The sequence below is a fragment of the Tenrec ecaudatus genome, chromosome 1, assembly GCF_050624435.1.
Source record: "Tenrec ecaudatus isolate mTenEca1 chromosome 1, mTenEca1.hap1, whole genome shotgun sequence".
In the NCBI taxonomy this organism is placed as follows: Eukaryota; Metazoa; Chordata; class Mammalia; order Afrosoricida; family Tenrecidae; genus Tenrec; species Tenrec ecaudatus.
The window spans coordinates 67,905,396-67,922,370 of record NC_134530.1 but is presented as its reverse complement, the minus strand read 5'-3'; the positions used below and the strand labels follow the sequence as shown (position 1 = coordinate 67,922,370).

The 16,975-nt window shown below is 48.4% G+C and overlaps 2 protein-coding genes across 2 annotated transcripts in view; one reads left to right on the top strand and one right to left on the bottom strand.

Moving 5' to 3' along the window:
• The window catches only part of CFAP57 (cilia and flagella associated protein 57), an 85,527-nt gene extending 80,902 nt beyond the window's left edge, over nucleotides 1-4,625 (bottom strand). The window contains exon 1 of the mRNA XM_075530674.1: nucleotides 4,469-4,625. Within this exon, the coding sequence (XP_075386789.1) occupies nucleotides 4,469-4,625 (157 nt within the window). The remainder of the gene's footprint in view (nucleotides 1-4,468) is intronic.
• An 894-nt stretch (nucleotides 4,626-5,519) lies between these two features.
• On the top strand, nucleotides 5,520-11,879 carry EBNA1BP2 (EBNA1 binding protein 2). Its single transcript, XM_075554927.1, has 9 exons — nucleotides 5,520-5,756; nucleotides 5,843-5,926; nucleotides 6,143-6,312; nucleotides 6,704-6,827; nucleotides 8,179-8,268; nucleotides 9,012-9,087; nucleotides 9,286-9,379; nucleotides 11,386-11,548; nucleotides 11,697-11,879. Exons 1-9 carry the CDS (start codon nucleotides 5,691-5,693, stop codon nucleotides 11,745-11,747), a joined length of 918 nt encoding a protein of 305 aa, XP_075411042.1. The 5' UTR covers nucleotides 5,520-5,690; the 3' UTR covers nucleotides 11,748-11,879.
• The last annotated feature ends 5,096 nt before the right edge of the window (nucleotides 11,880-16,975 follow it).

Here is a 16,975-nt window from a genome sequence, read left to right as displayed (position 1 = left end):
CTCCCCCAAATAGGTTAGACTTAGGACACTGCTTGCAGCTAATGGTAAGTGATTGTCAAGTTACCTCCCTGAAGGCAGTCAGTTGCCAGACCACTGTCTGGGCCCACCAAGGTTAGGGCCCACTCCCTGCTGTTAAGAACAATGGGCTACTTCTCCCTAAAGGCTTGCAACCATTAGTTGGTCCCTGCAGGTGGGTTCATATCCTACTGACAATGGTTTCTATGATGGGCCAGAGAACAGGTCAAACCGGCTCAGTGACATCCAAAGGTAGGCTGCCATCCTGAGTCTAGGATCTGCCCATCTTGTCACATGTGTACCCCTAGACCTTCCCATTCCTATTAGTGGATAGCCCTAGATCACCCCTCTCCCATTACAGTATTACCTAGAGCACAGCCCTTTCCTGTGATGCATGTCCTCACCTGTAATTAGGGGGCTTGTACATCCCCAGAGAATATAAAAGCCTTGGTTAGCAATATCTCTCTCCACATGGACCACCAAGTGAGGCTGAGGTGAGCATGCTACTATGAAATGTGTCTATTATTTCAATCTCCTATCTCTCATGCTCTCTATGACTTTAATCTTTACTTATCATCGCCGTACAATTGTGCTTACCGGACCCATGATGATGTGTTAGGGGCTGGTATACCCTGACACAACCTCAAAAGCAAGAGGTCTGCACCCAAGTCCAATGACTTCCACCTCCGAGACCTTGGGGAATCAGTCCTTCCCTTCTTTCCTCACTAGGGCGTTGCAGGGCAAAGTCCAAAGGACGCACCCCTGTCTATGCCAGGATCATACGGGCATAGCATGCGTCCCACTCACTGAAGAGGCTGCCAGGATCATACCGGGCATAGCATGTGTCCCACTCACTGAAGAGGCTGCCAGGATCATACTGGGCATAGCATGTGTCCCACTCACTGAAGAGGCTGCCAGGGGAATAAACAAATCCGTCGTGGAGGAAGTACAGTCAGAATGCTTTTTAGAAGCAAGAAGGTAAGGGACTTCGTCTTATGTACAGTGTGGTGCTATTGTTAGATAGCAAGCATTAGGGACCGGGATGTCCATTGACGCATGCCCAGGAGAGCCAGCATAGCACAAAGGCCTGGATTTTCCTGCACGTGGGCATGGATGGGCTTTAAACCTGGATCAGCCCACCTGGGCCGGGTGATTGCAATTCAGCCAATGGGATCGACCTGGGGTCGTTCACCATGCCTCCCCCAGGAATCCTTGAAAAGGCAGGAACCGAGAAGGAGAGGGTCATCTTTGTGGGAGGAAAACTCTGGAGAGAGATCTTTGCGTGACCCTGAGCAGTCTCTGCCAGGCCGCATGGTCAAAAGGAATCCTATGGGTGTCGCGTAAAACCTGAAGCTTCTTTTAACTCTCATTAAATTCACTTGGATCACGAGCCCGGCTTCGGCGTGAATGCTTTCTCGTATGTAGCCAAGGACTGAAGTTTAAATCTAGTCCAGAGAGAGAGACCTTACACTATTAGGAGACATTTCCTGGAGAAGACCTCATGCTTGGAAGTCACGGGTCAGTGAAGAAGCGGAAGGACCCTCAACAAGATGGACTGACACAGTGGCTCTAAGAATATGCTCAAATATAACAATTGTGAGGATGGCGTGGATCAGGCAGTGCTTTGTTCTGTAATGCACAGGGTACCTATGAGTCGGAGCTGACTCAAAGGTACCTAACAACTCTTTTGAACAAGGAGTCCCTGGAAGGCTTTGGACTCTGAGCTGAGGGGTTGATGGTTCAAATCCACCCTCAAGTGTGCTGGAACACATGTAAAGGGATATGCTTTAGAAAGGCCACCCCTTGAAGACCCTATGGAGCAGTTCTAGTAGGGACACATGAGGTGGCTATGAGGTGGAATTAACTCAACAGCAATTAACAACAAGAACTCAATAGTAACTAGTAACAAATTATGAATCTATTTTTTAATTTCCACTACCAGACTGAGAACTCCTGTGAGGCAGGAGCCTCGGAAAGCTTGATTACCTACCTATCTACTTAGCTACCTTTGGTTCATCTCTAATTCAGTCATCAACGTCTGGCACCTAACAGGTGCTCAATATACACTCATTCATTTTAGGGTTGTAGAAGGCTTTCACGTTGCTTTAACCCAGTGAGTGACTCACTCCTCGTGTTGGTTAATTTCACATGCTAACTTGGCTAGGCTATGTTCCCAGTCATTCAATCAAGCACTATTTTATTTGCTCTCGGGAAATCAGCTGCCCTTAAGTAGAGCAAATTACCTCCCATAATGCAAAGCAATGTAGTGTAGTAATCAGGTGAGGCCATACCAGTGTAGGGTAGATCCTAAACCTAATAACTTCAGAATTATAACAAGACTGCAGAAGACACAAACGGCATCATCTCCATTTTACAGATGGGAAAACTGAGACTTGGTAGGGGACCTAAATAGAAAAACACATTCAAATCCATATTTCCTGCTTTCATGACCTTTATATTTTCTATGCCATGAGTGACACTTTAGGGTGCTTTCCCTGGACCCTACATGTCAGTGTATTCTGCTGTGGTCCTGGCCTGGCTACAAGCTTCCTATGAGATGGACTCTCTAGGTCACCTGGAGTTTACATGGCCTCTTCTAGATCATGCTTCAGGTATCCGAGACTCTGGAATGTCCTGCTCACATGGCCCCAAGTGTGCTGATAAGAGTGATACTGATTTTGTCCTTAGGTCTATCTTGACTTTGACCTGGGCATGAACAATGACCAAAGAGAAATACATCTGGGAAATATGGATAGAGTTTGAATATGCACCCTAGTGGTATGGAATAGTGTCAGGAGCAGTAGCAAAGGGATGCAGACTGAAGAAATATGAGATCACGAACAAGAAATGTAAAATGTAATTGAAATTTTAAATGGAAAACATTATATAGTAATATCTGAAAGACAAATCTAAACAAAATGAGCTAACATGCAATGAAGGGAGACAGAGTAGAAAATACAAATGAGTGAAAGAGAAATGGAGAAAGGCGATGGTCTAGGGTACCCGAAGGTGTTAACAGAAAGAATGAAAAAAAAAGAGTATTTTTTAAATGACAACTGATAAAAAATTTCTAGAATCATCCAAAAAGACTTATTTTCAGATACAGGAATCCCAAAGAATCTCTAGCAGGATTAAAAGACATGCAATGCCCCCACCCACCAAAAACACACAAGCCAAACACAGGTCATGTTTACACAGAAGACCTTAATGGCTATTTTCTTAAGATATCAACAAAACAGAAGTCAAGTAATATTGGGGTAAAACTCATAATGTGCTAACAAAAATCCTATCCCCAGCAAAGCTGTCTTTCAACAATAAGGATGAAATATAAGCATTTTCAGACAAAAATAAGGAGTTTATCACCAATAGATTATCATTAATCAAGATGACAAAGGCTGAACTTCAGGCAGGCAGAAATAATTGCAACTGGGAGTGCATGATTTATATAATGGAATGGTGAACAAAACTGTCAGTAAATATTCAAGCAAGTACAAACAAACGTGGTCTGTACAAAATAATGATTGGCTTAATACTGAGATCCATATAGAAAATATGCAATACAATTTAGTATCTTATAATGTTCTTTCTATTTCCTATCCTGGGTGACAGGTACACAGATCTTCACTTCATTATGCTCTTAAAAATATTACATAGATGTAGTATGCACTCTGTAGAAGGCATATGCCGCACTACTTTTATTTATTTATTATACTTTTATTTTTTAAGGTAAGAAAAAGGGAAGAGGGGGGAGCAGGGAGGGAGGGGGGAAATGAGGAGTTGATGCCAGGGGCTTAGGTAAAGAGCGAGTGTTTGGGGAGTGATGAGGTTAACAAATGTGTGGGTGTGCTTTGCACAATTGATGCATGTATGGATTGTGATAAGTTGTATGAGCCCCCAATGAAATGATTAAAAAGAGAAAAAGAAAAAGGGGAGAAAGAGATAGATATGGAAATCATGAATACTATCAACAGGTCCAATGTGCATGAAAATTAATTTTATAAAGTTATGAAAATAGTCACTGGTGACTTAGGACAAGATATGCAAAACCCAACCCACTGCCATCCCATCAAGTGGGTTCTGGCTCACAGTGACCCTGCAGGATAGAGCACTGCTCCTTTGGGTTTCCTTGGCTGTAAATCTTCACACGAATAGACAGTTTTATTATTCACCCAAGGAGCAGTTGGTGAGTTTGGACTGCTGACCTCCTGGGTAGCAGCTTAACCCTCTGTGCCATCAGGGCACCTTTTCTAATACACAGATTCAGAACCAACTATATGGAACTGGGTTATGTGTGATCACCCTATGCGATATACATTAATACACATTTATTCTCTATTTCTTGGTGGGGGGGTGATGAAAACTGGCCCCAAATACTTTCCTTCTCAATCTCTGCATGTCGATCACGGGGTTATATTCAGTACTGTACAGTTGGGTCAAGATTAAAGTGATTTACCTGGAATGAATTTTTGCCATTTCTGATCCACATTATACTTCACACAGTGATTTCCTGAAGGAAATATAAGCGTCTGCTCATCAAAGAAGAAGATATTGTTGGCCACGCGGGCTCGGAGACCAAAAACATGCAGCGACTGAGCAACTACTGTGGACATGGTCCAGGCCAACCTGCTGCTAAAGACCAAGAGCAATTGACATTGAGTGGAGCGCCCCGCCCTAGTTCCCGCTTCAAGACCCGCCCCATTGGCCCACCCCGCCTCCGGCCCGCCCATAACCCCGCCCCACAGCCGCACAGTCTCTTCTCCGGACCCGCCCCACAGCCGCACAGTCCCGCCTCCGGACCCGCCCACAGCCCCGCCCCACAGCCGCACAGTCCCTTCTCCGGACCCGCCCCACAGCCGCACAGTCCCTCCTCAGGACCCGCCCCACAGCCGCACAGTCCCTCCTCAGGACCCGCCCACAGCCGCACAGTCCCGCCTCCGAACCCGCCCACAACCCTGCCCCACAGCCGCACGGCCGCACAGTCCCGCCTCCGGACCCGCCCACAGCGGAACAGGCCCGCCTCAGGACCCGCCCCACAGCCGCACAGTCCCGCCTCCGGATCCGCCCACAGCCCCGCCCCACAGCCGCACAGGCCCGCCTCAGGACCCGCCCACAGCCCCGCCCCACAGCCGCACAGTCCCGCCTCCGGACCCGCCCCACAGACGCACAGGCCCGCCTCCGGACCCGCCCACAGCCGCACAGGCCCGCCCTGCCCCCAGACCCGCCCCCGCAGTCCCGCCCCGCCCCTTTTTCAGATCCTCGTCCCCTCTCGGACCCCCTGTACCCCGCGTGGCTATTTCTTCCCTTTGCTCCCTCGCGGTTTCCAATTCTTCCGCACGGCCCCAGGTCCCCCTTCTCGCTTTTCGCGGCTACTCACTGGGCCCCCAGACCACGCATCCATCCAGGGACATTACCTTTAGGAATCCCAAGCGACTCCGACTCAAGCCGAAGCGGTTTCTATAGCAACGACAAACCGGAAGTGTGGGCCCGCAGCCGGAAGCGGAAGTACCCCTGAAAAAGTTCAGCTGTCGCTGAGTTGCTGGCGCCGACGCGGTTGGAGTGCACGTGGAGTCGCCGGGAGCGAGCGGGGCTCTGAAAGCCGGCGGCGGGAGCGCTGTTTTCCATCCGAGCAGGCCTCGGGGTAGTTCCCTGCATTGGGTTGGCGCGCACGCCGCGAAATGGACACTCCCCCGGCCTCGGGTTCGGACTCGGACTCGGACGATTCTCTGGTCACAGACAGAGAGGTAGGTTCCAGTCTAATTCGCGGGGCAGGGCCCGGGAGAGGGGTGGTCCCGACTGCCCGGTCCTGACTATCGATTGCCTCCCACAGTTGCAGGAGGCGTTTTCCCGAGGTCTCTTGAAGCCGGGCCTCAATGTCGTGCTCGAGGGTCCAAAGAAGGCCGCTAACGATGTGGTGAGCTGGGTCCCTGGATTGAGGGCTACGCTCAGATGGGACGTGCCCAAGGCACTGCTGTGGTTGGGAGACAGTTCTTGCCCCACATTGGACACGTGGCCAACGACAGAGTTACTAGATATGGAGGGGTTAACGTTTTGGCCTTGGCCTTGGCCTTGACTTTATGAGAAGCCATCTCGGTATCTTTCCTAAGAGTCTAGTGTGTGGGTTTCCTAGACTGGTCTGAAGCAGTGTTTGGCTGAATTCAAGCGGGATCTGGATTGGGTGGAAAGACTTGACGTGACCCTGAGTCCGGTGCCAGAAGCCGGTGGATCCCAGTCAACTCCTCAGGACAAGGATCAGAGAGCTGTTAACCCCGAAGATGACTTCCAGCGGGAGATGAGCTTGTAGGTTTGATTCCCAAGTGGGAGGCGTGGGAAGCCCCTGTGCTAGAGAGGGAGGGAGGAGTCATAAGCGACTTTCGGTGGGCATTCAGCTTTTGGAGCCAAAAATTGCTTGTGGAAGCTGATGGCACTGTCGTTTCCCCAATGAGAATGTAGAATGAATGGGTTTTCAGTCTCTTGCACTGTTAGTGAACTTTTTAGCAACACCCTCCCCGCCTTGTATAGTTTTAAAGAGTTCTGTACAGCTGCACTTCCCCCATATCCAGGGGTGCGAAGTTTTCTTACACTTGGTGTTGGTTTGCTTGCCCTGGCTGGTGGAGGCCCGACTTCGAGAGCCTTTTGATCTTGGACAGTGGGTAAGGCCTCTCGCTCATCTCATTGCGCTTTGTCTCAGCTACCGGCAGGCTCAGGCTGCAGTGCTCTCAGTGCTTCCCCGCCTCCATCAGCTCAAAGTCCCTACCAGGCGACCCACCGATTATTTTGCAGAGATGGCCAAGTCTGATCAGCAGATGCAGAAGGTAAGGAGGGGGGCCATTTGTCTCTGCATAACCAGAGGCTTTCTACTTAGTGACTAGCTGCCTTTGTGAGCTCTGGTGGTGCAGTGATTAACCACTCGTCAGCACAGGTCGCTCATGGGAGAAAGATGTGGCATTCTGCCTCTGTAAAGATTTACACACTTGGAAACCCTACGGGGCAGCTCTGTGCCGTCCTATAGGGTTACTGTGCGTCGGTTTGCTTTCAGTGTGTCCTCTCCTGCTTGAAGATAGCTATAAGCCTGTTGTGGTATCTCTTCCTGAGATTCTCCATTTTATTTCACACGGTCTCCACCAGTGGATTCAATGTTGGGATGATTTTTTTTCCTTTCTAATTTAAACACTGAAGCTGTGGACTGCATTAAGGAATGTGATTGATTCTCTGAGGTACAGGAATGGCCCTCTGTGTTTCCTTGTTGGTGTTTTGATGCCTGTTGCCTCTGAGCAGTCCTAGAACCTGTTGACAAGTTAGTCCTCTCTGGGCCTCACTTAGCGCTTCTGTAAAGTGAGGTTTAATCGTTAAAAGTCTGAAGCCAAGCAGAACTTGTTACTCATTTAACTCTGGGAGGAAGAAAGGAGTCCTGGCAATGCAATTGGGTAAGCTTTGGACTGCTAACCACCAGGTTGGCAGTTCACACCCACCAGCCGCTCCTCCTGAGAAAGATGAGGCTATCTGTACCTGTGAAGATTAACAAAGGTTTGGACACTCAGTATAAGGTTGCTATGAATCAGAATCACTCAGTGGCAGCGAGCCTTTTTGGGTCATCTCAGATACATTGATGCCGCTCCCTATTTACTTGTGTTTTAAGGAGCTTTTTTCTTTGGGTACTCGAGGAAGCTAGTCTAGAGATAAACTCAGACATGACTTATATGTTCACACCAATAACTAACTTCCCATCCTTTAAACGTTTGTGGGAAGAGGCTAGGTCCCTGGGAACTTTGTGTTTTCTTCATCGTGTGTGGTCTGTGGGGGAAGGGATCCGCGAGGCTGCACGTTAGCCTGGTTGCAGCCTGGAGACAGGAGGGATGAGGCCAAGCTAGTCTTTCCAAGAGTGTAAGGCGGGAGTTGTGTGTCCTGGAACAAATACCGAGTGGGCGTGAGAGAGTGGCTTTCAAGTTCTGGCTCTACCGCTGACACTGAGTCTCTGGCACAAGGTATTACTTTAAGCCTTTGGGGCTCCTTATCATCCTGTATCAAATGTACGGAATCAACGATGCACAAGGTTCTTCTGAACACAAGTGCTGTCGAGCTGGGGCATCTGTTTCCCTCTGGTTGCCTTGCGTGGCAGTCATCTCAGATCGAAATGACGTGAGCTGGCAACATTCTACATTGCAGATTCGACAGAAGTTGCAGACTAAGCAGGTTGCCATGGAGAAGTCTGAGAAGGCTAAGCAACTGCGAGCGCTTCGGAAGTACGGAAAGAAGGTACGAAGGGCGTTGTGCAGGGCGCAGGGGTTGTTGGCTCCGCTGCCTCGGTCTGATGTGGTTCCATGCAGAACTGACTGGAAAGCAACAACAATTATAGGAAAGCGCACGGTAGTCTTGAGTTCACTATTTCTAATGCGAGGAAAGGATGGTTCTCAAATACTGTTTGGAGACATTTTTAGGTATTACAGCCAGGGGAGGGCGGGTGCTCCTGGCATCTTGTGGGTGGAAGCCAGGGATGCTGCTAAATATGCAACACACAAAAGAGACTCCAACAAGAAAGAGTTATCCTGTTCAAAATGTGAATACTGCTGCATGGAAAAACACAGTGTTAACAATGTATCTTTTTCTTGATTGTTTATGGGTGACGTTTAGTTTTCCTTTCACGATTCGGTACTTTTCCACTACTGCTTAATCTGCCCAGATCAATAGGGAAACCTACACATGACGTGCAACAGCTGGTGAATGGATGTGGAATAGTGGGCTGGAAATGCAGGCTCTGGACTCAGACTGCCTGAGCGTGAGTCTCCGCTTAGTGCTTGCCTGCTGTGGGACTTGGGCTAGTCATTTAATTTTCTCTGTACTTCCTTTTAGGGCCTAATAGGTGTTTTGAGTTCTCTGGTTGTGACGAATGAGATAAATCGAATATACTTGGAGTACTTAGAGTAGTGTTTAGTACCCAGCTAATGTTGATTGGAACAGTGGTTTGCAGTGCATGTAACTGTGCGGTGTCCACTTCACAGGTACAAGCAGAAGTTCTTCAGAAGAGACAACAGGAGAAAAAACATATGATGAATGCCATTAAGAAGTATCAGAAGGGTCAGTAATCTCACCCCTAAGGGTTTAGGGAACAGGAGAACCTTAAAGTGAATGCCGATGCATTATGCTTTGGATCTACTGAGCCTAAGGTTTGGGAGTGACCTGGGGAGCAAAGTGTTCCACTTAAAAAGCCTCTTTAGTAAGTAACAATCTTCTTAAGACGTAGTGGTGATAATCACAATACTGTTCCATCCACAGGCTTCTCTGATAAACTGGATTTCCTCGAGGGAGATCAGAACCCTGTTGCACAGGGCACCAAGGAAAAGGCTAAAGGCCAGCAGATGAAGAAGGGGTGAGCAGGATTTGGGTTTTGTGGTGATAGGGAATGGGCTGGTCTTCTCGAGAACATAGGCTCCCTGCACAGAGATCAGCCTCCGTCGAGGCTGTGGGACTCCGTGCTACAGCATTGGTCCTTTAGGTCTGTCAGTCTTTCAGGATTACAAGAAGGAGACTTGGTGTCTGGCACATTTTAAGTGAGCGCCCAGTAATGGTTGATTGTTCACACACAGGGTCAAAGTTGACCTAGTATTCAAATCTTGACTCTGCCATATCTTAAGATACTTTGAGCAAGTAACTTTTCTAAATGCTCTTTTCCCTACCAATTAAAATGAGAAAACAGTACGCGCCTCATATGTCTTCAAGATTAAAAGTTGTATATTATTAATCAATTTTGTCAATCTTTATGCACACTTGACATCAGGCCTGGGGACATGATAGGGTCCCTGTAATGTACTCTTACCTCTTGACATAGTGGATGCCGAAGACCTGATCGTTAACTCCAGACTTGGCATGATACAAAACTGGAGGAAGTGTGAAACCACTGAGAACCAGGGCCCGGCAAGCTCACACCCAGCTCTAACCGTCACATCTCACCTTGCACCTGGGCATTTTTCGTTGCCAGGTGTGCATTGTTAATGGGACTAAGAGAGAGTAGATTTTTCTCCTACTGTAAATGTGAAATGTTGGGACAATTAGTAAGTGCAATGTGTGCTCCGATGGGGATACTTAGAGAGTAATGTGGGAGCGCCAGGAATCCCTGGGTCGTGCAGACGGTTGTTGAGCTCAGCTAGTACCTAGCGCAAGCTGAAGGTTAGTGTTCACCCCGTGGTGCCTTAAGAGAAAGGCGTGGTGATATGCTGAACAATCAGCCACTGAAAACTCTTCGGGAGCACAATCCTGTTCTGATAGACATGATGTCAGCTTAAGTCAGGTGGCTTGATGACAACCGATTTTCTGTTAGGGAAGCACATGGAAGAAATACCTGACACGTGTGGGGCCCCGGTGTGGGGATGGCATCCTGGAACAGAGACTTAGCTGAGTTGAGTGAAGGGTGAGTAAGAATGAGCCAGGGAGTAGGGGAGATGAGAAGCAGGTCTCAAGACGGAAGAACGCGGATGCGCAAAAGCATGGAGATGTGAAGCAGCAGGTGTGTGAGGAACAGCAAATGGGAGTGTGTGAGGCCAGGAGTGGTGAGCTACGGCTGGAGAGGGGAGAGGGCCCTGAGCCAAGTCAGAGGCAGGCTTGGCTTGGCCTGTTGAGTTGGACTTAATCCTCTCGGCAGAGGAGCTACTGAAAGCTCTTACTCAGAATGTCGAGCAGGCATATTCACATTCTAACACGATCATGGTGGCACCTGTGCAGATTGTGGGGAAATTAATTAGAGAACTGTGGAGAGAGTCCAGAGGAGCAGCGATCATGACCTAAAGTGGCAACGGGGAGAGAAGGGACAGCGAGCCGAAACATTCCAGAAGCGAGATCAGCAGGGGTCTGTAACTGGGTTTACAGCGCGAGAGGAGTTGGAGTCGAGGTAGACTTCTTGGGTGGCCTGGTGGTTGTTGAAGGATCCCAGCCTCATTTGGGCTCATATATAGGAGGTAAAATCTGTCTAGGAAAGAGGAGGGAGGGGGCAGTCAGTTTTGGAAATGCTGGATTTGAGATTCTTGTGGGATGACCAGTTTGAAATTGTGTTACATTAAGTACTTAAGGATAGTAATAACTGATGATAATTTCGCAAGATTTTATTCAAGACAGAAAGCTTTCCGAAAGTAAGCCGTGAGCCATGTAAGGGTGTAGATCCCTCCTGCTTCTTAATTTGTTTTCGTGCTTGGCGGTCAAAGTCATGCGTAGATGAGCTTGCTGGGGGTTTGCAGAGTAAGACTAGGGCCGAGGAGGCGACTGGGCACCACGCGTGCCTGTGGCGGGGCTTTGCCGACAGCGAGGTTGTCATTAGAGCATACGTATTGCTAGGGTCTGCAGTGCTGGGCGTAACTGGTAACCTGGAGTACCATACATTTCCAGGCCCAGCGCCAAACGACGCTATAAAAACCAGAAGTTTGGCTTTGGCGGCAAGAAGAAAGGCTCCAAGTGGAACACCCGAGAGAGCTATGATGATGTGTCCAGCTTCCGGGCCAAAAAAGCCCATGGCAAGGGCCCCAAGAAGCCCGGAAAGAAAGGATTGAATGTAAGTGAGCCAAAGATGCCCAGGGAGGGGCAGGACTCAGCCCCCTCCTCCCCCTACGCCTGCCCACTCGCTTTGCCAGCATGTCTGTTCGGACCCCGGGACCCAAAGCCGAACTTGCTGTGTGACTGGTGTGTTTCTCTTTCTGCAGAAGAGACCTGGGAAACGGACAAGAGAGAAAATGAAGAGCAGAGCGCGCTAAGCATCATCTTTACAAATATCCAGGGCAAAAGGAGATGAAGACTTGGAACGTCTCAGTCTCACTGGGTCTCTCTTGTTGGCTTCTTTTTGTAAAAAAAAATCCTTTAAATAAACTTTAAAAAAATCTACTACATACACTTGGTTGAATTCTCCATTAAGTCTAAAAAGTTTACTAGTTACCTTTACATACTAAATAGTGTTGCTGTTTATAGATGATAAGACTTTACCTTTCTTTGATGGGACACGTGGATCTTCACTTCATACCCATTATCTCAAAATGGTTAGAGGGTAGTTTTAGATAACGTTTACCAGTGTTTGTAGCATTACGATTATTAGGTACGAATCGTTCCTGAGATGGAGAAGGGGTCCATTCTTTTATCCCCTCACATTTCTGAGCATGCAGTTGCACTTGGAAGAAAGAGACCTACCTGTAGGGCACACGGATGGCGTTCAGAGCTAATAGCCTTGTGATGAAAAAGAATACTGGAGTTAATCTATTTCATAACTTACTCTTGGAGCTATAGGTAGACTCCCCTCTATATCAATAACCCGTTTAAAAAAATCATTTTATTGGGAGCTCGTATAACTCATCACCATCCATCCATCCATGTGTCAAGCACGTTTGTACATTTGTTGCCATCATCATTTTCAAAATTTTCTACTTTGAGCCTTTGGTATAAGCTTCCTCATTTTTACCCCTCCCTCTCCCCCTTCCCTCATGAACCCTTGATAATTTATAAATTATTTATTCATGCCTTACACTGTCCAAAGTCTACCCACTTTTCTGTTGTCCGTCCCCGAGGGAGGGGGTTATATGTAGATCCTTGTAATCAGTTTCCCCTTTTCACCCCACCTTCCCTCCACCCTCCCAGTATCTCCACTCACCACTGGTCCTGCAGGGATTCCCTGTGTTTCCAGTTCCTATCTGTACTAGTGTACATGCTCTGGTCTAGCTGGATTTGTAAGGTAGAATTGGGATCATGATAGTGGGGGGAGGAAGCATTAAAAGACTAGAGCATTGGTTCTCAATCTTAGTGCCAAGACCCTTTAATGCAGTTCCTTATGTTGTGGTGACCGCACCCCCCCACCATAAAATAATTTTCAATGCTACTTCATAGCTAATTTTGCGACTGTTATCAATTGGGCGACCCTTGTGAAAGGGTCGTTCAGCCCCAAAGGGGTAACAACCCACAGGTTCAGAACTGCTGCACCAGAGGAGAGTTGTATGTTTCGTTGCTATACTGCACCCTGACGAACTAATCCTTTATGTTCTTCCCCGAATAACAGCTTCATGATGATGAACTCAAGTGTGATAAGAACAGGTTGTCTTTCCAAGTTAAAGACTGAGTGCAAAACAGAATCTTCCGGAATCTTGTGTATAAGATGTCTAAATGGAAGCCGTTGAACCTTCTATGCATACCTGAGGACTAATTTAGCCAATTCAGAAAGGACATCTGGTCGTGCTCTGCAGCGATAATCTACAATATTGCTTGAGTTGGCGTCAGTGTTAGGTATGTATGCTTACGTCATTTTGCTGTGGAAGATGCCCGGGATAAAAGACTGTTCTTAGCCCAACAAAAAAGAAAAACCACCCCCAACGTGGGCAAAGTGGATGTGTAAAAAGAAAACCTTTAATCCCACAAACATTTCATTTGTACTTTAACAGAACCAAGACTATGAGGGGGGGGGTCTCAAAAAGATAATGGATTGTTCTACAAGTTCTTTCAAGCCCTGTTGTGCATGTGGCATTTTGAAACACCTTTGCTGTGTCACAGTAGAGGTTCTCATTGCTCCTTTCCAGTCTACTCGGGATGGTTGGTGAGGGGCTTTGTATGACATGCTACTGGAGAGGAAGACCGAAGAATGTGCTAGTGAATACGAAAGTGCCGTCTCGGGCTGCTGGACGGACAAACACATCTGCCTTGGAAGATGTACAGCCAGAATGCCCCTGGAGGGCAATGATGGGGAGCCTTCATCTCATGCTTTGGACGTGTCAGGAGATGGACATCGGGGTTGATAGAGAGGCAGTGGAAAAGAGAAAGTCCCTGGACAAGACAGATTGACAGGGAGCCTGCCCCAACAGGCTCAGGCATAAGAACAAGTGTGAGGCTGGTGCCGGGCTGGGCAGTGTTTCATTCTGTTGAACCCGGGGCCACTATGAGTCAGACCGACTTGATGGCACCACAAGACACTGAAACTTTACCTGAGGGCTCCCTCTTTACATCCTGTTATTGCGGGTCCTAGGCCTGGGTGTCAACAGATGACAGGAGTTAATGATAAAATGTACCAGTAGTAATTGCTGGCCTTTAACTGAATACTCATAGTTCCAATTGTATCGGCCAATGAATATGAAAAACTAATGGTAAATTTTAAAAAAAAATAATTTTTTAAAAACTGCATTGGGACAGAGGGCTAGAGAGATCAAAGTTTTACAGATTTTTTTTTAAATGGGGTTGAAGTTTCTTGGTTTGATGTATCCAAGAACTGATTTGGATAACACTTTCCTTCCTTGTGCCAGCTGCTCTTAGGTCAGCCCCTGATGCGTGATGACCCAGTACAACAGGAGCCACATGGGTCTCACTGAGTGATTTTTTTTTTTTTTAGCTGTGAGGTAGTTTATTGTGCCAACCAGGCCGATACACACGTGGGGTTAATTGAAGGGCGGAGGGATAAGTGGCTCGGTGAGCCTTGCCTTTCTAGTTCTTGGGTCTTTTGCTATGTGATGGTTGGACCAGGGTGCAGCTGCCTTAGCCAGTTCCCTGCTTCAGCTGGCAAGGCTCACTTCCTGCAAGACATCCCCGAGGAGAAGCCATGGACCTACCTCCATGCAGCCCTGGGTGCTGGAGCAGCCTTGTGGAGACCCCTGCTAGCACTGAGACACTTACATGTTCACTGACTCAGCTTTCCTCCTGCAGTTGGCGTCATTGCATCTGTTTTGTGAGATGGAGGAGGATTTTGTGGATTGGTGTCGGACATATGGGCTAATGTTGGACTTGTGGGCTTGGGCAGCACTGGGTTGGGATGTTTTCTTGATGCGCACTTACCCTTCATATAAAACTCTCTCTTATACATATGAGTTTCTGTGGATTTGTTTCTCTAATGTACCCAGGCTAACAGTAAATTACCAGACCTTTCTTCTTAGTTTGTCTTATTCTGAAGGAAATCTCTCCTGCTTTAACTTGTCAGAAGGGCACTGTATTTACCCTCCAAACGTGGCTGATGGGATCCGTAGCATTTGAGTCGCTCTGTTCATCTGACATCAACAAAGGCAAAATCATAGGCTCCTTCCCAACCCCAAGCCCTCTGCTGCTGCTTACATTGAACTTGGTCAAGGCCCTCCCACAACCTTGGGCGGCAGGATGGCTTCTACCTTTTCACAAAGACAGTGACTCCCAGTATGAAGAACACCAGCCAAGGATCTCGCTTGATCAGAGCTGGGAACAAGGCTTTCTGGAACTCATCACCTGGCATTTTAATTGGCACCAAGCTTTTTCCCCTTGTGCAGAGGTTCCCAGATTAGTTGGCCTACCACTTCTTTTCCAGAAAAAAAAATTGCTCGACACCCACTCAGCAATGAAAAGCTTCTGTAGGCATTTGCTTTTGCAGCCCCTACCCCCTGGATCATCCCAACGTCCCTAGGGGTGGTACCCCACCCACTTAGGGAACACCCCCCCCTTCCCCCAGCTTCATTTACCTCCACAGATACTTTCTCAGGTTTTGCGCTTCAGTCTGACTCAGTGATACTTTCATGATCCAGCCCTACATTACTCTGCTTACCAGACGGCTTGTCTGTCTGTCTGTCTGTGTTCCTCGGGCTTCTTGCCTCCCTGAACACGACCCTCCCCCCTTCACACACACTTGTTAGCCTGAAGGACAGCAGGTGGTGTTGGGCCCACTTTTGCCTGAGGGAAGGGCAGCACCTCAGGGTGCAGACTAGTCTTACACAGCTGCACCAGGTGGTGGAGTTTGTTCACTCAGCAGAGGTCCCAGGTCTAGGTGAGTTCCTGCCAGGGCAGAGACTGAGCAGCAGCAGAGGTGGCCGTGGCTCTGACCCCGGGTTTGGGTGCTAGCTCAGCAGGGTGAGGGTCAGGAGGGGTGTTTGGTGGAAGATGGGACAACTGCCCTGGCTCTCTTTAGAAGGCCCTAAGGATGGGACTAGGGTCTGTGAGTGGGACAAGCAGTTCAGCTCTCAACTACTAGGCCAAGGTGGCTGTTCAGGTAACTTGGAAGAGCCCTGGCAGCTTTCCAAAGGCCACTGCCTTGCAACTCCAATGCAGCCGCTCTCGACACACCTGGAGCTTCTGAATCCCAATTGACTTGATAGCCATGAACAAAAAGGTGGTCTTGGAGTTGTTCAGTTTCTTTAGAGGGAAACCCACCTTCAAACCTAGGTAAAAAAGCAGTCTGCATGTGGGTGGGCAGATGAACTAGAGGTCAACAGATTTTCATTGATGGATTTCAGTCCCACACCTCATTGCTGGCCTGTGTTTCACGTTGGGCCCCTGAGCCCTGGGTCTCTCCATTTCTCTGGGCGTAAACCTCCAGCCTCATACCTGGGAGAGCGAGTTTATACCTCCCTACTTGGAGGAAAATCATATGCTGGACTGTGTAGCAGTTAAGCAGACTCCTTACCAATGCACACTGCCAGTTCTCGGCTTCCCCTCACTTGGTCCAGATCCCAGATCGCTAGGATTCATGGGTTCTGTGCTTGGAGGTGATTGTCACAGTGGCTGCAACAGGGGCTCAAATCTACAAGAAGGAGGACAGCACAGGTCTGGGCGGGTTTCCTTCTGCTGTGCATCAGGTCGCTCTGAGTTGAAACGGGCTCATGGCCCCTAACACCATCACCACCATGTGCAGGTGGCCCCTGCAATCTGTGGCTTCCTCCACCCTCTATCGGTGCCCCCTCTCCTAAACATGCCTTAAGCTTTCTCGCTCGCGAATGCTTCTCTTCCATCGTCTCTGTCATTGTGGGTTCAGCCGTTTGCATCCCTTCACCGGGCTCTGGGGAGGTGAGGGAGCTCATAGTAAGGCACGCAGTCCACCCTCTTGAACTGGAAGCCGCTCACTAGTTCACCAGACTAAGGGTTTGAACCAATAGACGTGGGCGAAATGGAGAGAAACAAGAGACTCAGAAACTAAGTCAGACTTGAGTGTTCAAGGGTTCTCTATTGATCTGGACGGCTGCACTTGGGGCGTGAGACACAGGATCGCCACCGTTGCTGGCTG